Source organism: Oryctolagus cuniculus, chromosome 4, assembly GCF_051225735.1.
Source record: "Oryctolagus cuniculus isolate XC-2025 breed Fujian yellow rabbit chromosome 4, ASM5122573v1, whole genome shotgun sequence".
NCBI lineage: Eukaryota > Metazoa > Chordata > Mammalia > Lagomorpha > Leporidae > Oryctolagus > Oryctolagus cuniculus.
The window spans coordinates 3,162,391-3,180,000 of record NC_142870.1 but is presented as its reverse complement, the minus strand read 5'-3'; the positions used below and the strand labels follow the sequence as shown (position 1 = coordinate 3,180,000).

The following is a 17,610-nucleotide window of genomic DNA, read 5'->3' as shown; positions in this document are numbered from 1 at the left end:
GTCTTAGCAGGGAGCTGGATCCGGCGAATGGGGCAGCCAGGACTCGGACAAGCACTCCAGGATGGGCCAGCATTGCAAGTTGGTGACATAACCCTGCAGCACAAGGCCCGCCCCCACCAAACCCTTCTTAACAAACCTCAAGAGTGATTAGAGGTGAGCTGGAAACACGGCCCAGGGGGCCCCACAGGCAGCTGCCACGGCCCGGAGGACGGCACAGTGCACTGGACATCACTTGTCGTCCCCTGGTCTGGAGCTGCCATTCCTGGGCCACTACCACTCCCAAAGAGGCCTGGGCACGAAGCCCTAAAAGTCTGCCTTCTGGGTAGAGCGACCACCTCTCCAGCTGTCCACAAAGCATGCCCCGAGCAGAGCTCCCGCATGTGCGTGACCGTTCGTCAACGAGAAGCTGGCCAGAGCACCAGGCCGCCCCAGGCGTGTGCCACAGGACACCGTTTGAGCCATCAGTGGCCCCAGGGGCCAGCAGGTGCCCCAGGGAGAAGCCGTGAAGGCTTCCTTTGAGTGAAAGAGCGAAACACGGAGCAACGCGGAGGCCACGTCCACGCGAGTGCTGTTGCCACAGCCGTTCTGTGACCATCAGACACTCCTGTTGCTCCAGCCAGGCCTAATTTATAAATCGGGCGTTTTCATAGGTGGCCGTGTCTAGGAAGAGGCGGGGGCTGGTACCAGCACAGCTTCAGGCAGCCCCTGGGGTCTTGGATCGTGTTCCCTGCAGGCAAGGGGGCGGGGGCAGCGGCTGGAATCTGTGTGGGGAGGGGAGCAGAGGGGGACGCCCACACGACTGCTGAGTGGCCGTTTGTCTGAGCTGTCCCTCCTGCTGTCCCAGGCCTCGAGCATGGCCCCTGGGCCGTCCCCTGGGGCCCATCTCTGCTCTCTCTCCAACCTGCTGGTCTGGCCCCGGTACCACCAGCCGAGGATCTGGTGCCTGTGAGGCGTGGACTCAGGAGAGCTCCATGGCGATGATCACTTCCAAGCAGCCTCCGTGACGTGTGTGACGTGGGGACCACGGGGCAGTGGCCCAGGAGGGGCCTCCAATCCCGCAGCCTCCTGGGTGCAGAGCAGGAAGCCCCTCCGTCCACTCTGCTTGCTGTGGCGCCCACGGGGCGGGGCTGGCCGGTCCCCACCACCCCCACTTCCTTACTCTGCTCCGGGTCTCCTGACAGCAGAGGGAGGGATTCTCCACTCTGCTGGGCAGTTCAGCAGAAAAACACAGAACTCACAAGGTGCTTAGGAGGGGCCCGAGCCCGCGGCTTTGTCACCAGGGGCCGTCAGCGTTCCTTCACGCAGCCCAACTCAAGGAGGACGTGTCCTCCCGAGGCGAGGCCGACAACGCGGCCAGCACCGGCCAGCTAGGACGTAACGCACATCAACCTCCGAGGGAGGATTCGGAGGCTGCAACCACACGTGTGAACGGAGGTCGTTAGTGTCCTCGGGAGAAGCTGCCGCCAGCGCCTGGCCCCCGGCCACACTGCTGCGGTCCTTACCCAGTGGCCTGTGTGGTCAGCAGCCGGGCACAGTCCCTGGGGGCACAGCCAAGCGGACAGGGGAGAAGGTAGTGCATGGCCTCTGCTTCTGCTCCCAGAGACGGTCGCAAAGGAGCCCCAGGCTCAGTCCAGTTCCCAGCCCCGTAGCCGGCGGCAGCCTCGGAGGCAGGTGTGCCGGGTGTCCGGGGAGGAGGGGCCCTGGCTCTGCGGAGGGCACGTGTGCACGGCCACCGTCCCCAGACGGGAGTCCCGGGAGCTCAGGTGGCCGCTGCCCCCTCACTCTTCAAGTTTTCAGGTCCCTCTGAAAATGAAGACAGAGGGTTTGTCTCTTTTAGCCCCTCAGGCTGCCTGTCCACTGGTACAACCCGCTGGGCCCCACGGGGTGCCCTGAGCGAGGTGTCGGCTGCTCCCCGCCATCCGTGGGGTCAAGCCTGGCCTCTGACAGCAGAGGTCATGGGCTCTGTGCGGCCGCCGGGAGAGAGGGGTTTGACCCACAGGGACAGAAGGCCGACCGGAAGCTGCCTGAGGCTGGGGGAGGAGGAAGCACGGGTGCGGAGTGGGCAGGGGTTCCATCTGGGGCAATGGAATGTTCTGGAGCCACACGGGCACTAAATGCCACTGGCTGTTCCCTTCAAGATGATTGATTCTGGGTGACGTCAGTTTCACCTCGATTAGGAAGGGGCAGAAGTCTTTGAACGCGGTCCAGGAAGTGGCGATGACAGAGTCCCGGCCAAGGCAGCAAATATTTGCTCTGAGCTGGAAGGGGCCCCCTGAGGCTGCCAGCCCGCCAGGCCTCCCTTCCCCGGGGCCCCCGTCCTGCCGCTGCCCACCCCCAAACCCCAGCAAGGCTCCCTGACCCGGGCCCCTGCAGCCCCTCCACTTCCTGCTCCTAAACAGGAACGCCCACTCGGAGGCTCCCAGCAAGGGGCCGGCTCCCAGCAGGCACGTGGAGCCCTGTGCACCTGCCGCCGCCTCATCCATAGTCACCCACACAGGGGCAGCCATGCTCGGCGCCCCCACCCCCAGAGGCCACCTCCCTGGCTTCCCCTTTGGAGGGGCAGGGTCCACCCTTCCAGCTCAGCCAGTGTCCCTCCTCCGTGCATGGGGTCCACGCCCACATGCTCACCTGTGCCCAGGTGCCTGACACCTGAGAGCCACTCAGTCACTGCTGGCTGAGTCAGCAGCCGCTCTGCCTGGCTCTCTGCCGTGGGACTCGGCGGCCCTAGAGGATGCCAGGGGTTGAGCAGGGGCCCAGCAGGAGCCGGGGAAGGCCTCACCCACCTCCAGCTGCTCGTGGATCCAGTCCAGGAAGGAGGTGATGCGGGTGTAGACCCCCGGCTTGTTCACCTCGGCACAGCCGATGCCGAAGCTCGTGGCTCCCACCAGCTTCCACAGACTCCTCTGCTGGCACACCAGGGGGCCCCCGCTGTCACCCTGCACGGCGAGGGGGAGGCCGAGGTTCAGGGGACGGCACTGCCACTCGGCGGCATGAACCCCGTTACAGTATCACATGCACCTGCCGGCCCTTCCAGAACTGACTCTGGACCCCAGCTGTGTCTCCCCTCCCAGACCCCAGACAAGGAAGCTGTGAAGGTCAAGGGCACCGGGTGCAGCCAAGGGCAGGTGCGCCTGTTCACCTGTTGTCAGCAGGCGCCATCAGTCTCTCCTGCTCTGACGTCGGGGCCCAATTCAGCGGTTCCCACCCACCCCTACCCCTCTGTCCCCTGACACCGTGAGCCCCTCCCACCACCCCTCACCAAGCAGAGTGGGCGCTCTGGGTAAACACGGGCCTGGCTGCCAGGAAAGGGAGGGATATCTTAAGCAAACTCTTGGCCACACCCTGTAAATTTGCCTTTCAATCCGTCACAGGGAAGCCTCGCAGTGAGCTGTCCCCAGGGGCTGGGCGCCGCCCGGGGTCCGTACCTGGCAGCTGTCCACGCCGCCCCTCAGGTAGCCGGCACACAGCATGGACGGCGAGATGACGCCGCCGTAAACCTCCCTGTGGTTGCAGACCTTGTTGGAGATCAGCGGGACAGCCGCGTGGTTCAGCACAGGGGAGGCGTCTCCTGCTTCCGAGCCGGGGCAGGGCGGTGCGGTGAGAAGGAACCCCAGCTCTGAGTGTCGCGTGCAGGGGCACCGGTGACCGGGGCCTGGTGCCACGTGGCCACAGAGAAGCCCCGGCCCGCGCGGTGTGACAGACTGCAGCTTGGAGCTACTAAGCTTGGGCCACCGCTGCAGCGGCAGGAGACTAGGACCCCGCGCTGGGCCAGCCTCACCCCCGACAGACCCCCCCCCCGCCCCGGATGGAACATTCTGGAACCTAACCTGGCCTGGCCTGGCCGTAACCCCACCATCTTCCTGTTCTGTGGGCTTGAAGGAGGAGACCCTCCCTCTCCACTCCCCTCGTCCATTCCAGGGGCAGTGGTCAGCGCTCCTCCAAGCCCACCCTCGAGCGTTCGAGGCATGGGGGTGGCTCTGCAAATCCCACGGGAGCTCCCAAACCCAGGCACACGCCCGCATCCGCAGCCGGGCCTGCGTGGTCCGATCCACGGTCCGCACTGGGCTGAGCGTGGCCCCTGGCCCTGCTCCTGCCGTGGACACTCGGGGAGACACAGAGACACCCTGGATTCTTGCAGGGCAGGCGTGAGGACAGGGCCGGGTGGGGCAGGAGCTCGGCCACACCCCCCCAGCTGGCTGTGTGCCCGGGAAGGACCCTCACTCGCTCCGTGGGAGGTGCCGTGGGCATCTCCGCTCAGGGCCACTCCAGGGGCCACTGGGCACCCCATGGACACAGATCAGTGCTGTGACAGAGCTCTGTGGGAGGGGCTTCCTGCACAGGCAGGCGGAGTTGGCCAGCCTGGGTGGGGGCACGCTGTACTGGAGCGAGGGCCACGGGGACGTTTGTGGTGGACACAGCAGAGTGCAGGCCGGGAGAGGGGCAAATCCACCCAGGAGCTGGAACCTTCCAGGAGAAAGGCCTCCGTAGGCCCGAGGAACGAGAGCCACTCTGGTGGCTGAAACCCCCGAGAGCGCTCAGGACCCCCAGGAGAGGAGGGGGCGTGGACCGGCTCCCCTCTCCCTTCACAAACCCAGCTTCAGATGGAGCTGGGAGCCCCCGGGGCCAGCCACAGGGCACGGAGCTGGGCCTCAGCCAAGCGGGCGGTCACCTCTGCGGGTGCTGGCGGGCGTGAGGGCCGGCAAGGCCCCTCGGACCCACAGACCCGGGCAGCCCCCTGACCAACCAACGTGTCTCAAGAGGAAAATGCTGAACTTCCAGGCAGGTGCCTGTGAACACACGCCATGTGACGGCTTGGGTGGGGTCTTTGCAGAGCTAAGGCTCTCAAGATGAGAACACCCTAGAAGAAGGGCGGGACCCGAACCCACTCAGGAGGGGCCGGTGAGGGGCGGGGACTCGGGGCAGAGCCTGAGCCTGGAGCAGTGGGGGGGGGGTGGGATCCTGCCACAGCCCCTCCCCCACTCCCGAGCAGGCCTCTCTGTGGTTCGAAGCCTCCCTGATTTGTCACACAGCCACTAGCGGGCAAGCGGCCGTGCCTGGGCCCCACGTGGAGGCGAGCAGGGCACGGCTCACCTGCGGCCGTTGTTGGCGCTGTCACCACGGCCCCTTCTGGGGTGGCACAGCAGTGAGAGCCTGGGGCTGCTTCCCCACTGGGCCGTGGCCGGGCGCACAAATGCACCCCCCAAAGCGCCACAGGCAAAAATCTCACTGGCTGCCGGCTCTGCTCTGAATAACAGGGCGAGGGTCGGCCCCCGGTAACAGGGAAGGGAGCGGGGAGGTGGGCACCCCGGTGGATCAGCGAGGGTCTCCCCTCCTAGGGTGCCCACGGCTCCTCTGCCACCTCCTGCTGTCCTGAGGTGAGCAGAACCCCGGCCCCACAGCCCCTGGCCAGTTGTGTGTGCTGGGTGGTTGACCAGTTGGCCAGCTGCCCCACACCCCAGCTGGGACCCCTGGGTTTTGAGTTTGGCTCTGATCTGAGACCACTGACCTCCATCCTCCGTAGCCCCCCATCCCGACGTCCAGCACACTTTCCCATCCGGGAAGTTCTCCTCGGAGTTGGGCAGGCACACGGGCTGAACCAGCTCTGTGAAAGCAGGACCCTCAAGTCAGTGATGCAGCCGTCGGAGGGAACGCCTCCATGTCTCCCGGGAAGGCGGGGCCCTGGCTCGCAGAGGCTCCGCCCCCCAAGCCCCTAAGACCCTCAGACAGCCCTGCACTGCACGTGGCAGCCTGACTGTGGAGGCCCAGACAGGAGACGGCTGAGGCTTTGGGGGCCCCACGCTCTCGGCCGCAGGTGCAGGGAGACGATGGGGTCCAGCCAGGACTCAGTTGTATTTGCCCACCTGCAGGCAGGGGTCAGACATGGCCGTGGGCATGCTGGGCGCTGCACGGCTAGGCCAAGGGCATCTGTGCCGTCTCACAGGCCACACAGACACACGCCAGGGCACGGCTGTGACACAGAGTGCCGTGTGTGCCAGAGCTACGTGCGCCCTTGCTCTGAGACGTGCCAACCCGTCATGGGCAGGACCGGAATGTGGGTGCAGAGGGGATAAGGGGGCCCTGGGGTTTGTATCCCAGTCCACGTGCTGGCCCTCACTTGGTGACCACCGCCAAGCGCATGGACGGCCCAGCTCCGCCCTGACACACCTCTCTGGGGATGTCTGCTGTGAGGGTGTGCGAAGCGGCGGGCCAGAGCTCCAGCTGCTCCCGGGCCTGGCCGCTGCTCCAGGCAGAGGGGCGTCCACCCACGGAGCCCTCCCTGCCCCCCAGGCGCCTGCCTTCCTCGGGAAGGGAAGGGGGCTTTGGTTGACTTGGGAGGAGGCTTGTGGCCGCAAAGTGCTAGAAAGTTCTCTGATGTCACAGTGCTGGTGTCTGTCCAGGGGGCGGGATCTGACTTTTTCAAGAAGCAAAGCTGGACTCAGCTGCTGGCTGGCAGAGAACTTTCTGGAGGGCCGGCCTGGGAGGGCTCTGGCAGGCGTGTCCCATACTACAAGCACCTGGACAAGGGGGCACTTTGTCCACGTGGGCAGGTGACTTCCCACCTGAGACGGGGTGGGGGGGGGGCCTGGAGAACCCCTCACTGCCTGCAGGTGGCGCCAGCGGGGCACACATGGCAGACCAGGTGCAGGGAGGAAGACTAAAGGTGTCACTGTCCCCACAGCTCGGGGGCGGGGCCGGGATCCCCCAGCTGGTTCTAACCCGGGAGAGCCCCTGCCTCCGCAGGGCATTGTACGGGATTCGGTCTGCTCCCCAGGCAGCCACCACCGAGAGTCCCTCGTCACACAGAGCAGGGCAACCTCAACTCCAGGGAGAAGGGACAGCCGGACGCCGGGCGCCAGGACAAGCAGCTCCCCTAAGGGGCTCCCCCGAGGTGGTCCTGGGCTCCCCTGACGTGGACAAAGACAAGCATGGACGCACCGTCGAAGGTGAGGGGCCCGGCCAGCTTCATCAGGGCGATGTCATTGCCGAGCCTCTTGGGCTTGTACTTGCTGTGGTAGACGATTTTCTCCACCAGGTGGGAGGGGGCCGGGCTGTCCAGCAGGGAAACCAGACCCACCTGGACGGCCCAGGACGTGGGGAGGTTCAGGCTGCAATGAGAAGAGCCGGCCATGCAGCTCCTGGCCGCCCAGGCTGGGTGGGTGCTCGGCCCCCCAGGAGCACCGCCCCGGGGCCCACGGAGTCCTAGCCAGGCCCCGGCAGGACGCAGCGGCCCTCAGGCAACAAGCAGCCGGAGGAGGCTGGGACGACGGAGGCCGTCATGGCCATGTTCTCCGTGGCTTTCTTACATGCTAAGGCCCCATAGAGATGGCTCTGGGGAGACGGGGTGCCCGCCACGTACCCTCAGCTGGGGCTGGCAGTGTGGACTGGCGAGTTAAGCTGCCACCTGAGACACCCGCACTATATCAGAGTGCTGGTTCGAGTCCCAGTCACTCCACCTCAGCCCAGCTCCCTGCTAATGCAGCTGCGAAAGCAGCAGAAGATGGCCCGAGTGCTTGGACCTCTGCCACCCACCCCGACGGAGCTCCAGGCTCCTGGCCTCAGCCTGGTCCAGCCCTGGCTATGCAGCCATTCAGCCAGCTGGGATAAACTGGCTGATGAAAGATCTCTCCCCCCCTCCCTCCTTCTCCCTCTCTCCCTCCCTCCCTCCTTCTCCCTCTCTCCCTCCCTCCCTCCTTCTCCCTCTCTCTCTCCCTCCCTCCCTCCCTCTCCCTCTCTCCCTCCCTCCCTCCTTCTCCCTCTCTCTCTCCCTCCCTCCCTCCCTCCCTCTCCCTCTCTCTCTCCCTCCCTCTCTCTCTCTCTCCCTCCCTCTCCCTCTCCCTCTCCCTCTCTCCCTCCCTCCCTCCTTCTCCCTCTCTCTCTCCCTCCCTCCCTCCCTCCCTCTCCCTCTCTCTCTCCCTCCCTCTCTCTCTCTCTCCCTCCCTCTCCCTCTCCCTCTCCCTCTCTCCCTCCCTCCCTCTCCCTCTCCCTCTCTCTCCCTCTCCCCCTCCCCCTCCCTCTCCCCCTCCCCCTCCCTCTCCCCCTCCCCCTCCCTCCCCCTCCCTCTCTCTCCCTCTCCATCTCCCTCTCCCCCTCCCTCCCTCTCTCTCTCTCTCTCCCTCCCTTCCTCCCTCTCTCCCTCCCTCCCTCTCTCTCTCTCTCTCCCTCTCTCCCTCTATCCCTCTCTCTCCCTCTCTCCCTCTCTCTCTCCCTCTCTCCCTTCCTCTCTCTCTCCCTCTCCCTCTCTCCCTCCCTCTCTCTCCCTCTCTCCCTTCCTCTCTCTCTCCCTCTCCCTCTCTCCCTCCCTCTCTCTCCCTCTCCCTCCCCCTCCCTCTCCCCCTCCCCCTCCCTCTCCCTCTCCCCCTCCCCCTCCCTCTCCCCCTCCACCTCCCTCTCCCCCTTCCCCTCCCTCTCCCTCTCCCTCTCCCCCTCCCCCTCCCCCTGCCCCTCCCTCTCTCTCCCTCTCCCTCTCCCCCTCCCTCCCTCTCTCTCTCTCCCTCCCTCCCTCTCTCCCTTCCTCCCTCTCCCTCTCCCTCTCTCTCCCTCCCTCTCTCTCTCTCTCTGACTTTCAAATAAATAAGTGAACCTTTTATTAGAAACTGTGCCCCGCCCGCCGTGGCACCACTCCCTGAGTGTCGGTTGCAGGGTCCTCAGGGATGAGCCAGGGTCGCGCCCAGGGTCTTCTGCTTTGCTGGGCGTCTTCCTGCACAAAGCACCCCTCCTCCTCCCTCCCGCTTATCAAATGAGCCGCGGGGTCCCCAGTCACTCGCAGCCCCCAGTGCTGGGTCTGTGGCCGGGGGAGGGGGGGGGGACACTGCTCCCGCCTGCCGCCCGCGCCCCAGCTGACTCAGGTCGGGGTCGGGGTACTCACTCGTAGACACAGTGCGCGGCGGTGACCACCCACAGGGGCGTGATGACCGAGCCCCCGCACAGGTGGTAGCCCTGGAACTGGAGGCTGACCTGCCAGGGCCACTGCGCCAGCGCCGACGCGTTCCCGCCGACGATGCGCGCCCTGTAGCCCAGCCTCAGGCCGCAGGCTGTGGAGGGAGGGCAGGGGCTGTGGGGACTCCACAGGGCCTCGGCTGGAGGTGGAGACGTCCCAGAGACCAGAGGGCAAGCGGGGAGGAGCCCCGCGCAGCAGGGACCCCGCTGGTGGGTGGGGCCTGCCCCTGTCCGTCAGCCAGGTCCCCCAGTGCCCGGGGAGCGAGGACAGCACCAGGACTGCCTTGTGCTGCCCTGACCCCTCAGACCCTGTGCCCAAGCAGGACCCTGCCCTCTGCCAGCAGCCAGGGGCGCCCGCCCTGGGACGGCCCACAGTGACGGGAGGCCGTGGACCTTCATCCTGCGGCTGCTCAGAAGTCGCCCCAGCCGTGTCTGCTCCTGCAGGTGAGGCGGCCACGGCTCCCCTGCTCTCCCAGGTCAGGGCACCCGGTGGGAAGGGACTCGGAGCCTGGCAGGGGGAGGGCAGGGGCCTGGCTGCCCGAGGTCTCACCTGTGCACTTCAAGGCGACCACACGACCCGAGGCACATCCCTCCCTAGAGAGGGAAAAGCGGGCTTGGTGATGCCTGGCCGAGGCCCATGCAACGGCACCTCTTAAAACCCTAACCTTGGAGTAGAGGAAACGCAAACTCCGTCCACCTCGTCCTGACGCAGGCCACCAGTCTACGGGGTCCCGCGACTCATCGGAAGGCCGTGAGGCCCAGCTGAGCTCTGAAGGGCAAATGCATCGACAGCCGTGGGCAGGGGCGGCACCTGGCCCGTGCCAGCGGCACTTGCCAAGGGCTCATCCGTGCCGGGCACACCGATCCTGGAAACCCTCCTTCTCCCTCCCCCTCCCTGCCCCCCGCTCACCTGCTCCCGCCCCCAGGCATCCCTGCACCGCCCACTAGGTGTTCCTGTACCTGTCGCTAACTCTCTTCCCTTCTCTGGTGGGGCCATGAGGTTGGGTTCTCTCTGAGCCCCCACCCTGGTGTCCGCACCCTGAGCCGACCCCCGCCCGCCTCTCGCGTCCTCGCGGACTGACCTCACGTACACGGAGTGCTGCAGCGCCATCACCTTGTCATCCGGCAGGAGGTGATTGACGGACACGAAGTCCCCCTGGAACTGCTCCTCCAGCAGGTGCACGCTGAGGTCGTCGGAGCTCACGTAGCTGCGAGCACGAGGGGGACGGGCGGTGCTCAGCCGACCGCGGAAGCACTCAGGTGCCACGGCCCCAAGTCACCTTGTGCCAGGAGTCGCGCTTGGTGGAGGTCACTTTGTCCCCACCCCTTCCCCAGGCCATCAAAGGCCTCCTTCTGCTAATAGAGTGATATCCACACGCCTCAGCAAGGCCTCGGATGACCCACACCCTGCCCGCCCACCCAGCTGCAGCCACTTCCTCCTGGTGGGGCAGTGACCACGCCCTGACCACGCTCTGCCCACCCGGCTGCAGCCATGTGCAGGGGGTCCACCTCCTCCTGGTGGGGATAGGTGGCCACACTCTGCCTGCCCAGCTGCAGCCACGTGCTGGGGGTCCACCTCCTCCTGGTGGGGATAGGTGCCCACATTCTGCCTGCCCGCCCAGCTGCAGCCACGTGCAGGGGGTCCACCTCCTCCTGGTGGGGATAGGTGCCCACATTCTGCCTGCCCGCCCAGCTGCAGCCACGTGCAGGGGGTCCACCTCCTCCTGGTGGGGATAGGTGCCCACATTCTGCCTGCCCGCCCAGCTGCAGCCACGTGCAGGGGGTCCACCTCCTCCTGATGGGGGCAGTGACCACACTCTGCCCACCCACCCAGCAGCAGCCACGTGCAGGGGTCCACTTCCTCCAGGTGGGACAGTGACCACACCCTGCCCGCCCACCCAGCTGCAGCCACGTGCAGGGGTCCACCTCCTCCTGGTGAAGGTGGGAGGTCCCACCCCGAGGCAAATGCTCTTTGATGTGAAGCAACCCCGGGGGCAGCTGGCGGTGTGGAGGGAAGCAAACGTCCCAGTGGGAGGGAATGGGTCTTCTGGGGAGGGGCTGGGACGTGGGACAGGACATGTGGGAGGAGCCACACCAGGGTGGCCGGGAGTAGCTGCCACCTTCCGTTACTCTGCACGAGACCAGAAGGCGCCAGCGGGCACTCCTGGCAGACACAGCAGCCTGCGATCTAGGGTGTCACCCGACTCCAGCCAGTGCTGCGGGCAGAGCTGCAGGGAGCAGCCGGGGCCCGACTGGCCCTGGGCTGGAGGAAGACGTCCCCACGGCAGCAGCCATGGCCATCGCGGGGCCCCCTCCCCCTGGTGCTGTTCAGCCTGCGTGTGGGGCAGTCCTGGCATGGGAGAGCTGACCGTGGCTGCCACAGCCATATTGTGCGGGTGGCCAGGGCGATGGGTGGGGGCTCATAGACCCCGAGTGCCACAACTGGGGGCCCACACACGGCCCACGGCCCAGGGTGATGGTGACAATGAGCACAAGCTCTGACCGTGTGTCCCTCGAGCCAGGTCCACCCCCACACACCTCTGGTCACTGGGTCCTCACAGCCTCCCAGCTGGTGCTAGCACCGTCTCTACCACTTGGGGGAAACTGAGGCATGAGTACTAAAACTTGAGCCCAGGCCCTCTGTCTTCGGGAAGCAGGTGCCTGGCCCGTGACGTGGCTAAGCAGAGAGGGCTACACAGAGTCATGGAAGAGGAACGGGGCAGGCAGTGCCCCTGGGCCTCCCCCACAGGCCACGGAGGAACACGGGGCCACCAGGCTGGGGTGCAGGCCAGAGCTGACGAGGGGGCCCTGACACTGGCATAGGGGCGGAACTGAGGGCATCCGCTGACCACGGGGTCCTGACGGCTCCTGGGGAAGCGTGGAGCCCCTGCCTGGGGTCTGCTGGGTGGGGAGGGGGCAGGCCAAGCCCAGCTTCCCCGCCTCAAGGAAGAGAGGCCCTAGGGTGAGGATGGGTGGGGTGGGCGGTGGGGCAGGAGGAGAAAGGGGCGCTCCTGGTGGTGGGTCCCAGGAAGAGAGCAGCTCAGAGGGACCAGACATGCCCGTGGGGGAGCACTCGGCTGCTTGCCACAGGTGCAGGGGTGTGCGTGTGTCTGTGTCTGTGTCTTTGTGTGTCTGTGTGTCTCTGCTTGTGTCTGCGTGTGTCTGTGTCTGTGTTTCTGTGTCTATGTCACTGTGTCTGTGTCTCTGTGTCTGTGTGTGTTTGTGTCTCTGTGTGTGTGTCTGTGTGTGTTTGTGTCTCTGTGTGTGTGTCTGTGTGTGTTCGTGTGTGTCTGTGTCTGCATGTGTCTTTGTGTGTGTGTTTGTGTGTGTCTGTGTCTGTCTGTGTTTCTGTGTCTATGTCTCTGCGTCTGTGTATCTGTCTGTGTCTCTCTGTGTGTGTTCTGTGTGTCTCTGTGTCTGTGTGTGTCTGTGTCTCCGTCTATGTCTCTGTGTGTCTCTGTGTCTCTGTGTGTGTTTGTGTGTGTCTGTGTCTGTGTTTGTGTGTGTCTGTGTCTCTATGTGTCTGTGTGTGTCTCTGTGTCTGTGTGTGTATCTGTGTCTCCATCTATGTCTCTGTGTGTCTCTGTGTGTCTGTGTGTGTGTGTCTGTGTGTGTCTGTGTCTCTGTGTCTGTGTGTGTGTCTGTGTCTCTGTCTATGTCTCTGTGTGTCTGTGTGTGTGTGTCTGTGTGTGTTTGTGTGTCTGTGCTGTGTCCCTGTGTCTGTGTCTGTGTCTCTATGTGTCTGTGTGTGTGTTTGTGTCTCTGTGTCTGTGTGTGTGTCTGTGTCTCCATCTATGTCTCTGTGTTTCTCTGTTTCTCTGTGTCTCTGTGTCTGTGTCTCTATGTGTCTGTGTGTGTCTGTGTCTCTGTGTCTCTGTGTTTCTCTGTGTCTCTGTGTCTGTGTGTGTGTCTGTGTGTCTGTGTCTCTGTGTGTCTGTGCTGTGTCTCTGTGTGTCTGTGTGTGTCTCTGTGTCTCTGTGTCTCTGTGTCTCTGTGTCTCTGTGCTGTGTCTCTGTGTCTCTATGTCTCTGTGTGTCTCTGTGTCTCTGTGTGTGTGTTTGTGTGTGTCTGTGTCTGTGTCTCTATGTGTCTGTGTGTGTGTCTGTGTCTCTGTGTGTCTCTATGTCTCTGTGTCTGTGTCTCTGTGTGTCTGTGTGTCTGTGCTGTGTCTCTGTGTCTGTGTGTCTGTCTCTGTGTGTGCCGTGTCACCCCCTCCTCGGGGCCCGGGGCACCCGTGTCCTCCCACAGCTATCGTCCCCTCCACCTCGCCGTGGCTGGACATGCTCACGCTCACCTTGGGAAGCCCAGCTGGGCGCAGGCGACCTCGGCGTGGCGCGCTCTCCAGTCGTCGGAGCACACGGTCCTCCACGCAGAAGCCGTGAACACCTGCAGCGCCGCGTGCTGGCCGCTCACCCGGACTGGCCGACGGACAGGGCGTGTCCCACGAGTGGCCAGGCAGCGACTCCCAGCCCTCCTCCCCCACGGCCGACACCCGTCTGCACCCCCACCCCCAACGCCCACCCCGAGCTGAAGCTGAGCCCCTGGATGCCCCTCGGCCGGGGCCAGGGCCGCTGCGTCCCAGCTGGGCAGGTGGCCGACACCAGCAGTGACCATCTCCCAGCCGGGAAGCGCGAGGCTGCCTTCTGCCGGCTCCTCCGAGGGCGACCTTACCGCACCGGTACTCGTCCTCCCCTTGCTTGCAGTCCGAGACCCCGTCGCACCGCGCGGACAGCTCGATGCACCTGAACGAGGAGCGGCACCTGTACTTCCCAGAGCAGTCGAAGTGGACTGAGAGAGGCAAGGAGACGGGGCGTGAACCGACGGCTCTGGCAGTGCACGACCCTGACGGCTGGCCCCTGCCAGTGCGTGCCCTTGAACTTGCCTCCTACTACGGAAGCCTGTCCTGAAATGGCAGCCCTGCCCAGTGTCTGCTGAATTCCCGGGCGGGGGCTGGGGAGGGGGACTGCCACTCCCCGCTTTGTCTGCGGAGCCACAAGTTAGGGCTCAGGGTCAAGAGAGGGCCTGCAGGGCCGCGGGCTGACCAGCCGAGCCGGCCGAGCAAGGCGCCCCTGCCGAGACCTGCTCGGCGTCCTGCCCGCTCTCACTGGGGGCGGAGCAGGAGTGGACCGTGGACCCCGCCTCCAGGGAGGGGCCACGCAGTTATCTCAGAGAGACGGGGAGAGAGGACCCTCCGTCCAGACGCCCCCCTCTTCCCAAAAGCCACATGCACCTTGCGATAAACATCGCTGGCTTGCCTGGCACAGCGTGAATGGGGCTCTTTGTGGCTTCCACCCTGGTGGCTCCCCCGCCCCACCCCGCCCCCTCGAGATCCTGTTCCACTGCTGCCTCTGGGCGCTGCTACCTGGGCAGGTGACCTGGTGACGAAGCCCCGCGCCCGGCCAACAGAGCCCCTGCCTAACCCAAGGTCCGCAAGCCAGGACAGCTTGCCGCCAGTAATTAAGGCTGCGTGGCCGCGGGGCGCTCGTGAGAGCCGGGGAGCTCATGAAAGTTTGAGCTCCTGGCGCGGGCGTCCGAGGGCCTCTCAATAATGCATGGTACTCACTGCCCAGGCCGACGGCCAGCGCCAGAATCAGCGCGATGATCCCCACGACGAGGACTGGAAAAAACTTCAAGGGCAGCAGCGACAGGATCTGTGCAGCCACCGCGTCTGCGTCTGCGAACCAGAGAGGAGCAGGCGTGCAGGGCGCCGTGCAGCCTCGGGCTGAGGATCCAAAGCCTTCAAAGGCAGCCACTCGCCCCCACCCGCCTCTGTGCGGGGATCGTCCCAGAGGACTGTCCCCAGGGTAGGGGTGGTGCCCTGCCTTGGCAGCGTCCCCAGCACAGCTACCTGGTGGTCCCAGCCCCCAGGACCCCAGGTTGCCATCCCATCTGGGAACAGGTCGTTAAGACAAGGTCCAGTGTGTCAGGCGCTTGACAGGGGACATCAGCTCGCAGAGACGCGGGAGGGGGCGGGCACAGAGCCGCACGGTGCCCTTGCAAGCCGAGGCCCAGCCAAGACCGTCGGCCAACACCAGGAACCACGGCAGCATCGGCCGCTGCATTTTAATCCAGGGTCTCTCACTTCTGGTGACGTCAAGTTTAAGGTTCCTGGGAGGGTGGGTGGTCCGGTGGGGCTTAGGATGTCCTGGCCATGGTCCACCTCCCCGGGGACTGATGGGGGCGGTTACACCTCCCATGGGAGAATAAAACCCCCATCCCTGGAGTGCCAGTTAGGGGCTGCACCCAGTGGTCCCCTCTCAAGTGGCCTTGGGGTCCACAGTCGCGAGGGAGAGCAGATGTCCCTATGCTGGGAAGACATAGGGGAGACCCCGCCCTGCCTGCCGCCCGCAAGGCCGGGAGGGGGCTCTCAGAGCCGCCTGGGTCCACCTACCCGGCGCCACAGGACTTATCTTCAGGTCGTCAAGGCCAAAGAGCGAGCGGAAGGAGAAGGGAGCTTCGGCGGCCGGCGGGTCGTTCTCGCCCATGGTGACGATCTCAGGGCCTCTGAGCTCCGGCTCCAGCTCCGCCTCCTGCGCCCAGGAGGAACAGGCCACGTTTGTTCCCCGATCCCGGGGCTGGCATCGGGTGCAGATTGTAAACCTTTGAAATCCACCAGGCCACCCCCAAGCGCATTCAGCGCCCGCCAATCAGAAGCGCTCATCTGGTGGGAGCGCGGCCCGCGACACAGGAGCTGCTGGGTCAGCGAAAGAATTCACGCGGAGTTCTGGCCGAACGGGGCCTTGCCACTGCCCCCGAGCCGGCCTGGAGGCCCGCGGATAGCGCGTTCAGAGAGAGGCCCTTGAACCAAGGTGCCGGATATTAGTCTAGGGAAGATAAGTCACCCCCAGAGCACCTTCCTGGCTGGTTTTAACCGGTGCCACACAAGCTACGCCCTCCGTCCACGCACACATGCGGTCAAGCCTTGATGCCCACATAACCTCTGCACCCCCAAAACACAGATGCCGCCGGGGGAGGGACGGCACCAGCGGCTCCCATAAGCCCAGCCCTGGCCCCGCTCACACAGGCCTGACCTAATTCAGAACCGAAGTGACCGAGCGTCCGGGCCAGTCCTCCCTGACACAGACGAGGGAGGTGCTGCCGGGAGCCCCAAGGTTTCCCAGGGAGAATTGCACTCTTCCCTACGGCCGTGCCGAGGGGGGGGCGGGCCTCTGTCCCGGCGGAACAAGGAAAGCAGCACCTGTCCCCAGTGAAATCCCGGCTCCCTCTCCCGGGCATCAGGCCCGGCTTCCGTGGGAGCCTCGGAAGCCCCAGCAGGCGCGTAAACCTGAGTGCTGAAAGCGTCCGTTTCTATCTCCTTTGTGTCTGAAGCTCCGGGGGAAATCGCCAAGCCGCTGACTACAACACCTGCACAAAGCGTGCTGAGGTTCTAAGCAAACGTGGGTTCCAGCCCCACATGCATGGCTTTGAGGAAAGTCAGAAAGCCCCAAGTCATGCTCAGCCGGTTTGGGCGTCCGCTTGCTATCACCAGGTGGCAAGTTACGTGGTTTAGCTAAGGAACGGAACAAGAGCGCTCTCTGGGCGCTGGGGCGAGAGACTCCCCTCCCAGGCAGGCCATGGCTGGAGGCCGGCCCACAGGACAGCACCTGCCCCCGGCCAGTGCCCCGGCCAGCGCCCCCGGCCAGCACCCCCAGCCAGCGCCAGCCCTCCCCAGGCCCACCGCACTCACCACATCTGGAGCCGCCATCGTTCGAGGCAGGGACGAGCCCCTTTCTCATGATATAGGTGAGCGTGGTGGGCAGCAGGCCGCCCACGGGTCAGTCCGATCGGGCAGTATTTCCCCGAGTCACTCGGCCCCGTCGCCTCGGCCGTGGCAGCCAATGGCATCAGTGTAACCCAATCTGGACACGGCTATCAGGTGGCCCTGGTGTGCGGCTCCGGGGGCCGGGGAGGGACGAACGTGGCTTCCCTTTAATTAGTAAGCAAGGTACACGCCTTGCAGGAGCCGCCAGCCCCCGCTCTATGTAAAACACCGGGGAGGTGGGAGCCCCGCGGGTTCCGCAGCCCACTGGGCTCCCGGCAGGGTCCCGAGCACCCTCTGCACACAGAACTCTTAAACCTTCCTGGAGGGCAGGGGCCCCTTGCTGCGGGGAAGGGGCCAGGAGCCTGCCGGGCTGGTGGGGACTCCACCGCTCTGGCTGAGTCGGGCGTCTGGGTGCCCGGGGGACAGCAGGGGGACAAAGGAGCAGTGTGGGCATGGTGGGGGAGGGGAGAAGCGCTAGGGAGGGGTCAGGTAGTGAGGGTGAGAGAGACGGACTCTGGGGACAAGTGACATCCTAGCCGAGCCCGCAGGGACGGCACACCGTGAGTCCTGGGCTCCCACCGCAGCCGCGGAGGCCCAGAGCAGAGGCCACACTGACGGTGTCTGGAGGGCCCCGGGAGGGCCCGTGTGCCTGGAGAGCAGCGAGGAGACACAGCAGCCGGGGTGCGCAGGTTTATTTGTTTCAAAGGCAAAGTTACAGAGGTGGGGTCAGGGAGGACCTTCCATCTGCTGGTTCACTCCCCAAATGGCCACAACAGCTGGGGCTGGGTCAGGCGAAAGCCAGGAGCCTGGAGCTTCTTCCAGGTCTCCCACGTGGCTGCAGGGGCCCAAGGACTTGGGCCATCCTCCACTGCTCTCCCAGGCCACAGCAGAGAGCTGGATGGGAAGTGCAG

The 17,610-nt window shown here is 65.1% G+C and overlaps 1 protein-coding gene across 1 annotated transcript in view; it reads right to left on the bottom strand.

The window, feature by feature from the left end:
- TMPRSS3 (transmembrane serine protease 3) overlaps positions 1 to 16,642 on the bottom strand; it is a 16,846-nt gene extending 204 nt beyond the window's left edge. The window contains exons 1-14 of the mRNA XM_089330377.1: positions 16,625 to 16,642; positions 15,329 to 15,467; positions 14,501 to 14,611; positions 14,300 to 14,400; positions 13,609 to 13,822; positions 13,232 to 13,355; positions 10,020 to 10,145; positions 9,488 to 9,531; positions 8,867 to 9,032; positions 6,937 to 7,106; positions 5,507 to 5,602; positions 3,426 to 3,568; positions 2,784 to 2,936; positions 1 to 1,803 (exon numbers count right to left, since the gene is read on the bottom strand). The exon at positions 1 to 1,803 is cut by the window's left edge and continues 204 nt beyond it. Coding sequence (XP_089186503.1) covers positions 1,786 to 1,803; positions 2,784 to 2,936; positions 3,426 to 3,568; positions 5,507 to 5,602; positions 6,937 to 7,106; positions 8,867 to 9,032; positions 9,488 to 9,531; positions 10,020 to 10,145; positions 13,232 to 13,355; positions 13,609 to 13,822; positions 14,300 to 14,400; positions 14,501 to 14,611; positions 15,329 to 15,467; positions 16,625 to 16,642 — 1,623 coding nt within the window. The 3' untranslated portion in view covers positions 1 to 1,785. The remainder of the gene's footprint in view (positions 1,804 to 2,783; positions 2,937 to 3,425; positions 3,569 to 5,506; positions 5,603 to 6,936; positions 7,107 to 8,866; positions 9,033 to 9,487; positions 9,532 to 10,019; positions 10,146 to 13,231; positions 13,356 to 13,608; positions 13,823 to 14,299; positions 14,401 to 14,500; positions 14,612 to 15,328; positions 15,468 to 16,624) is intronic.
- Positions 16,643 to 17,610: the final 968 nt, after the last annotated feature.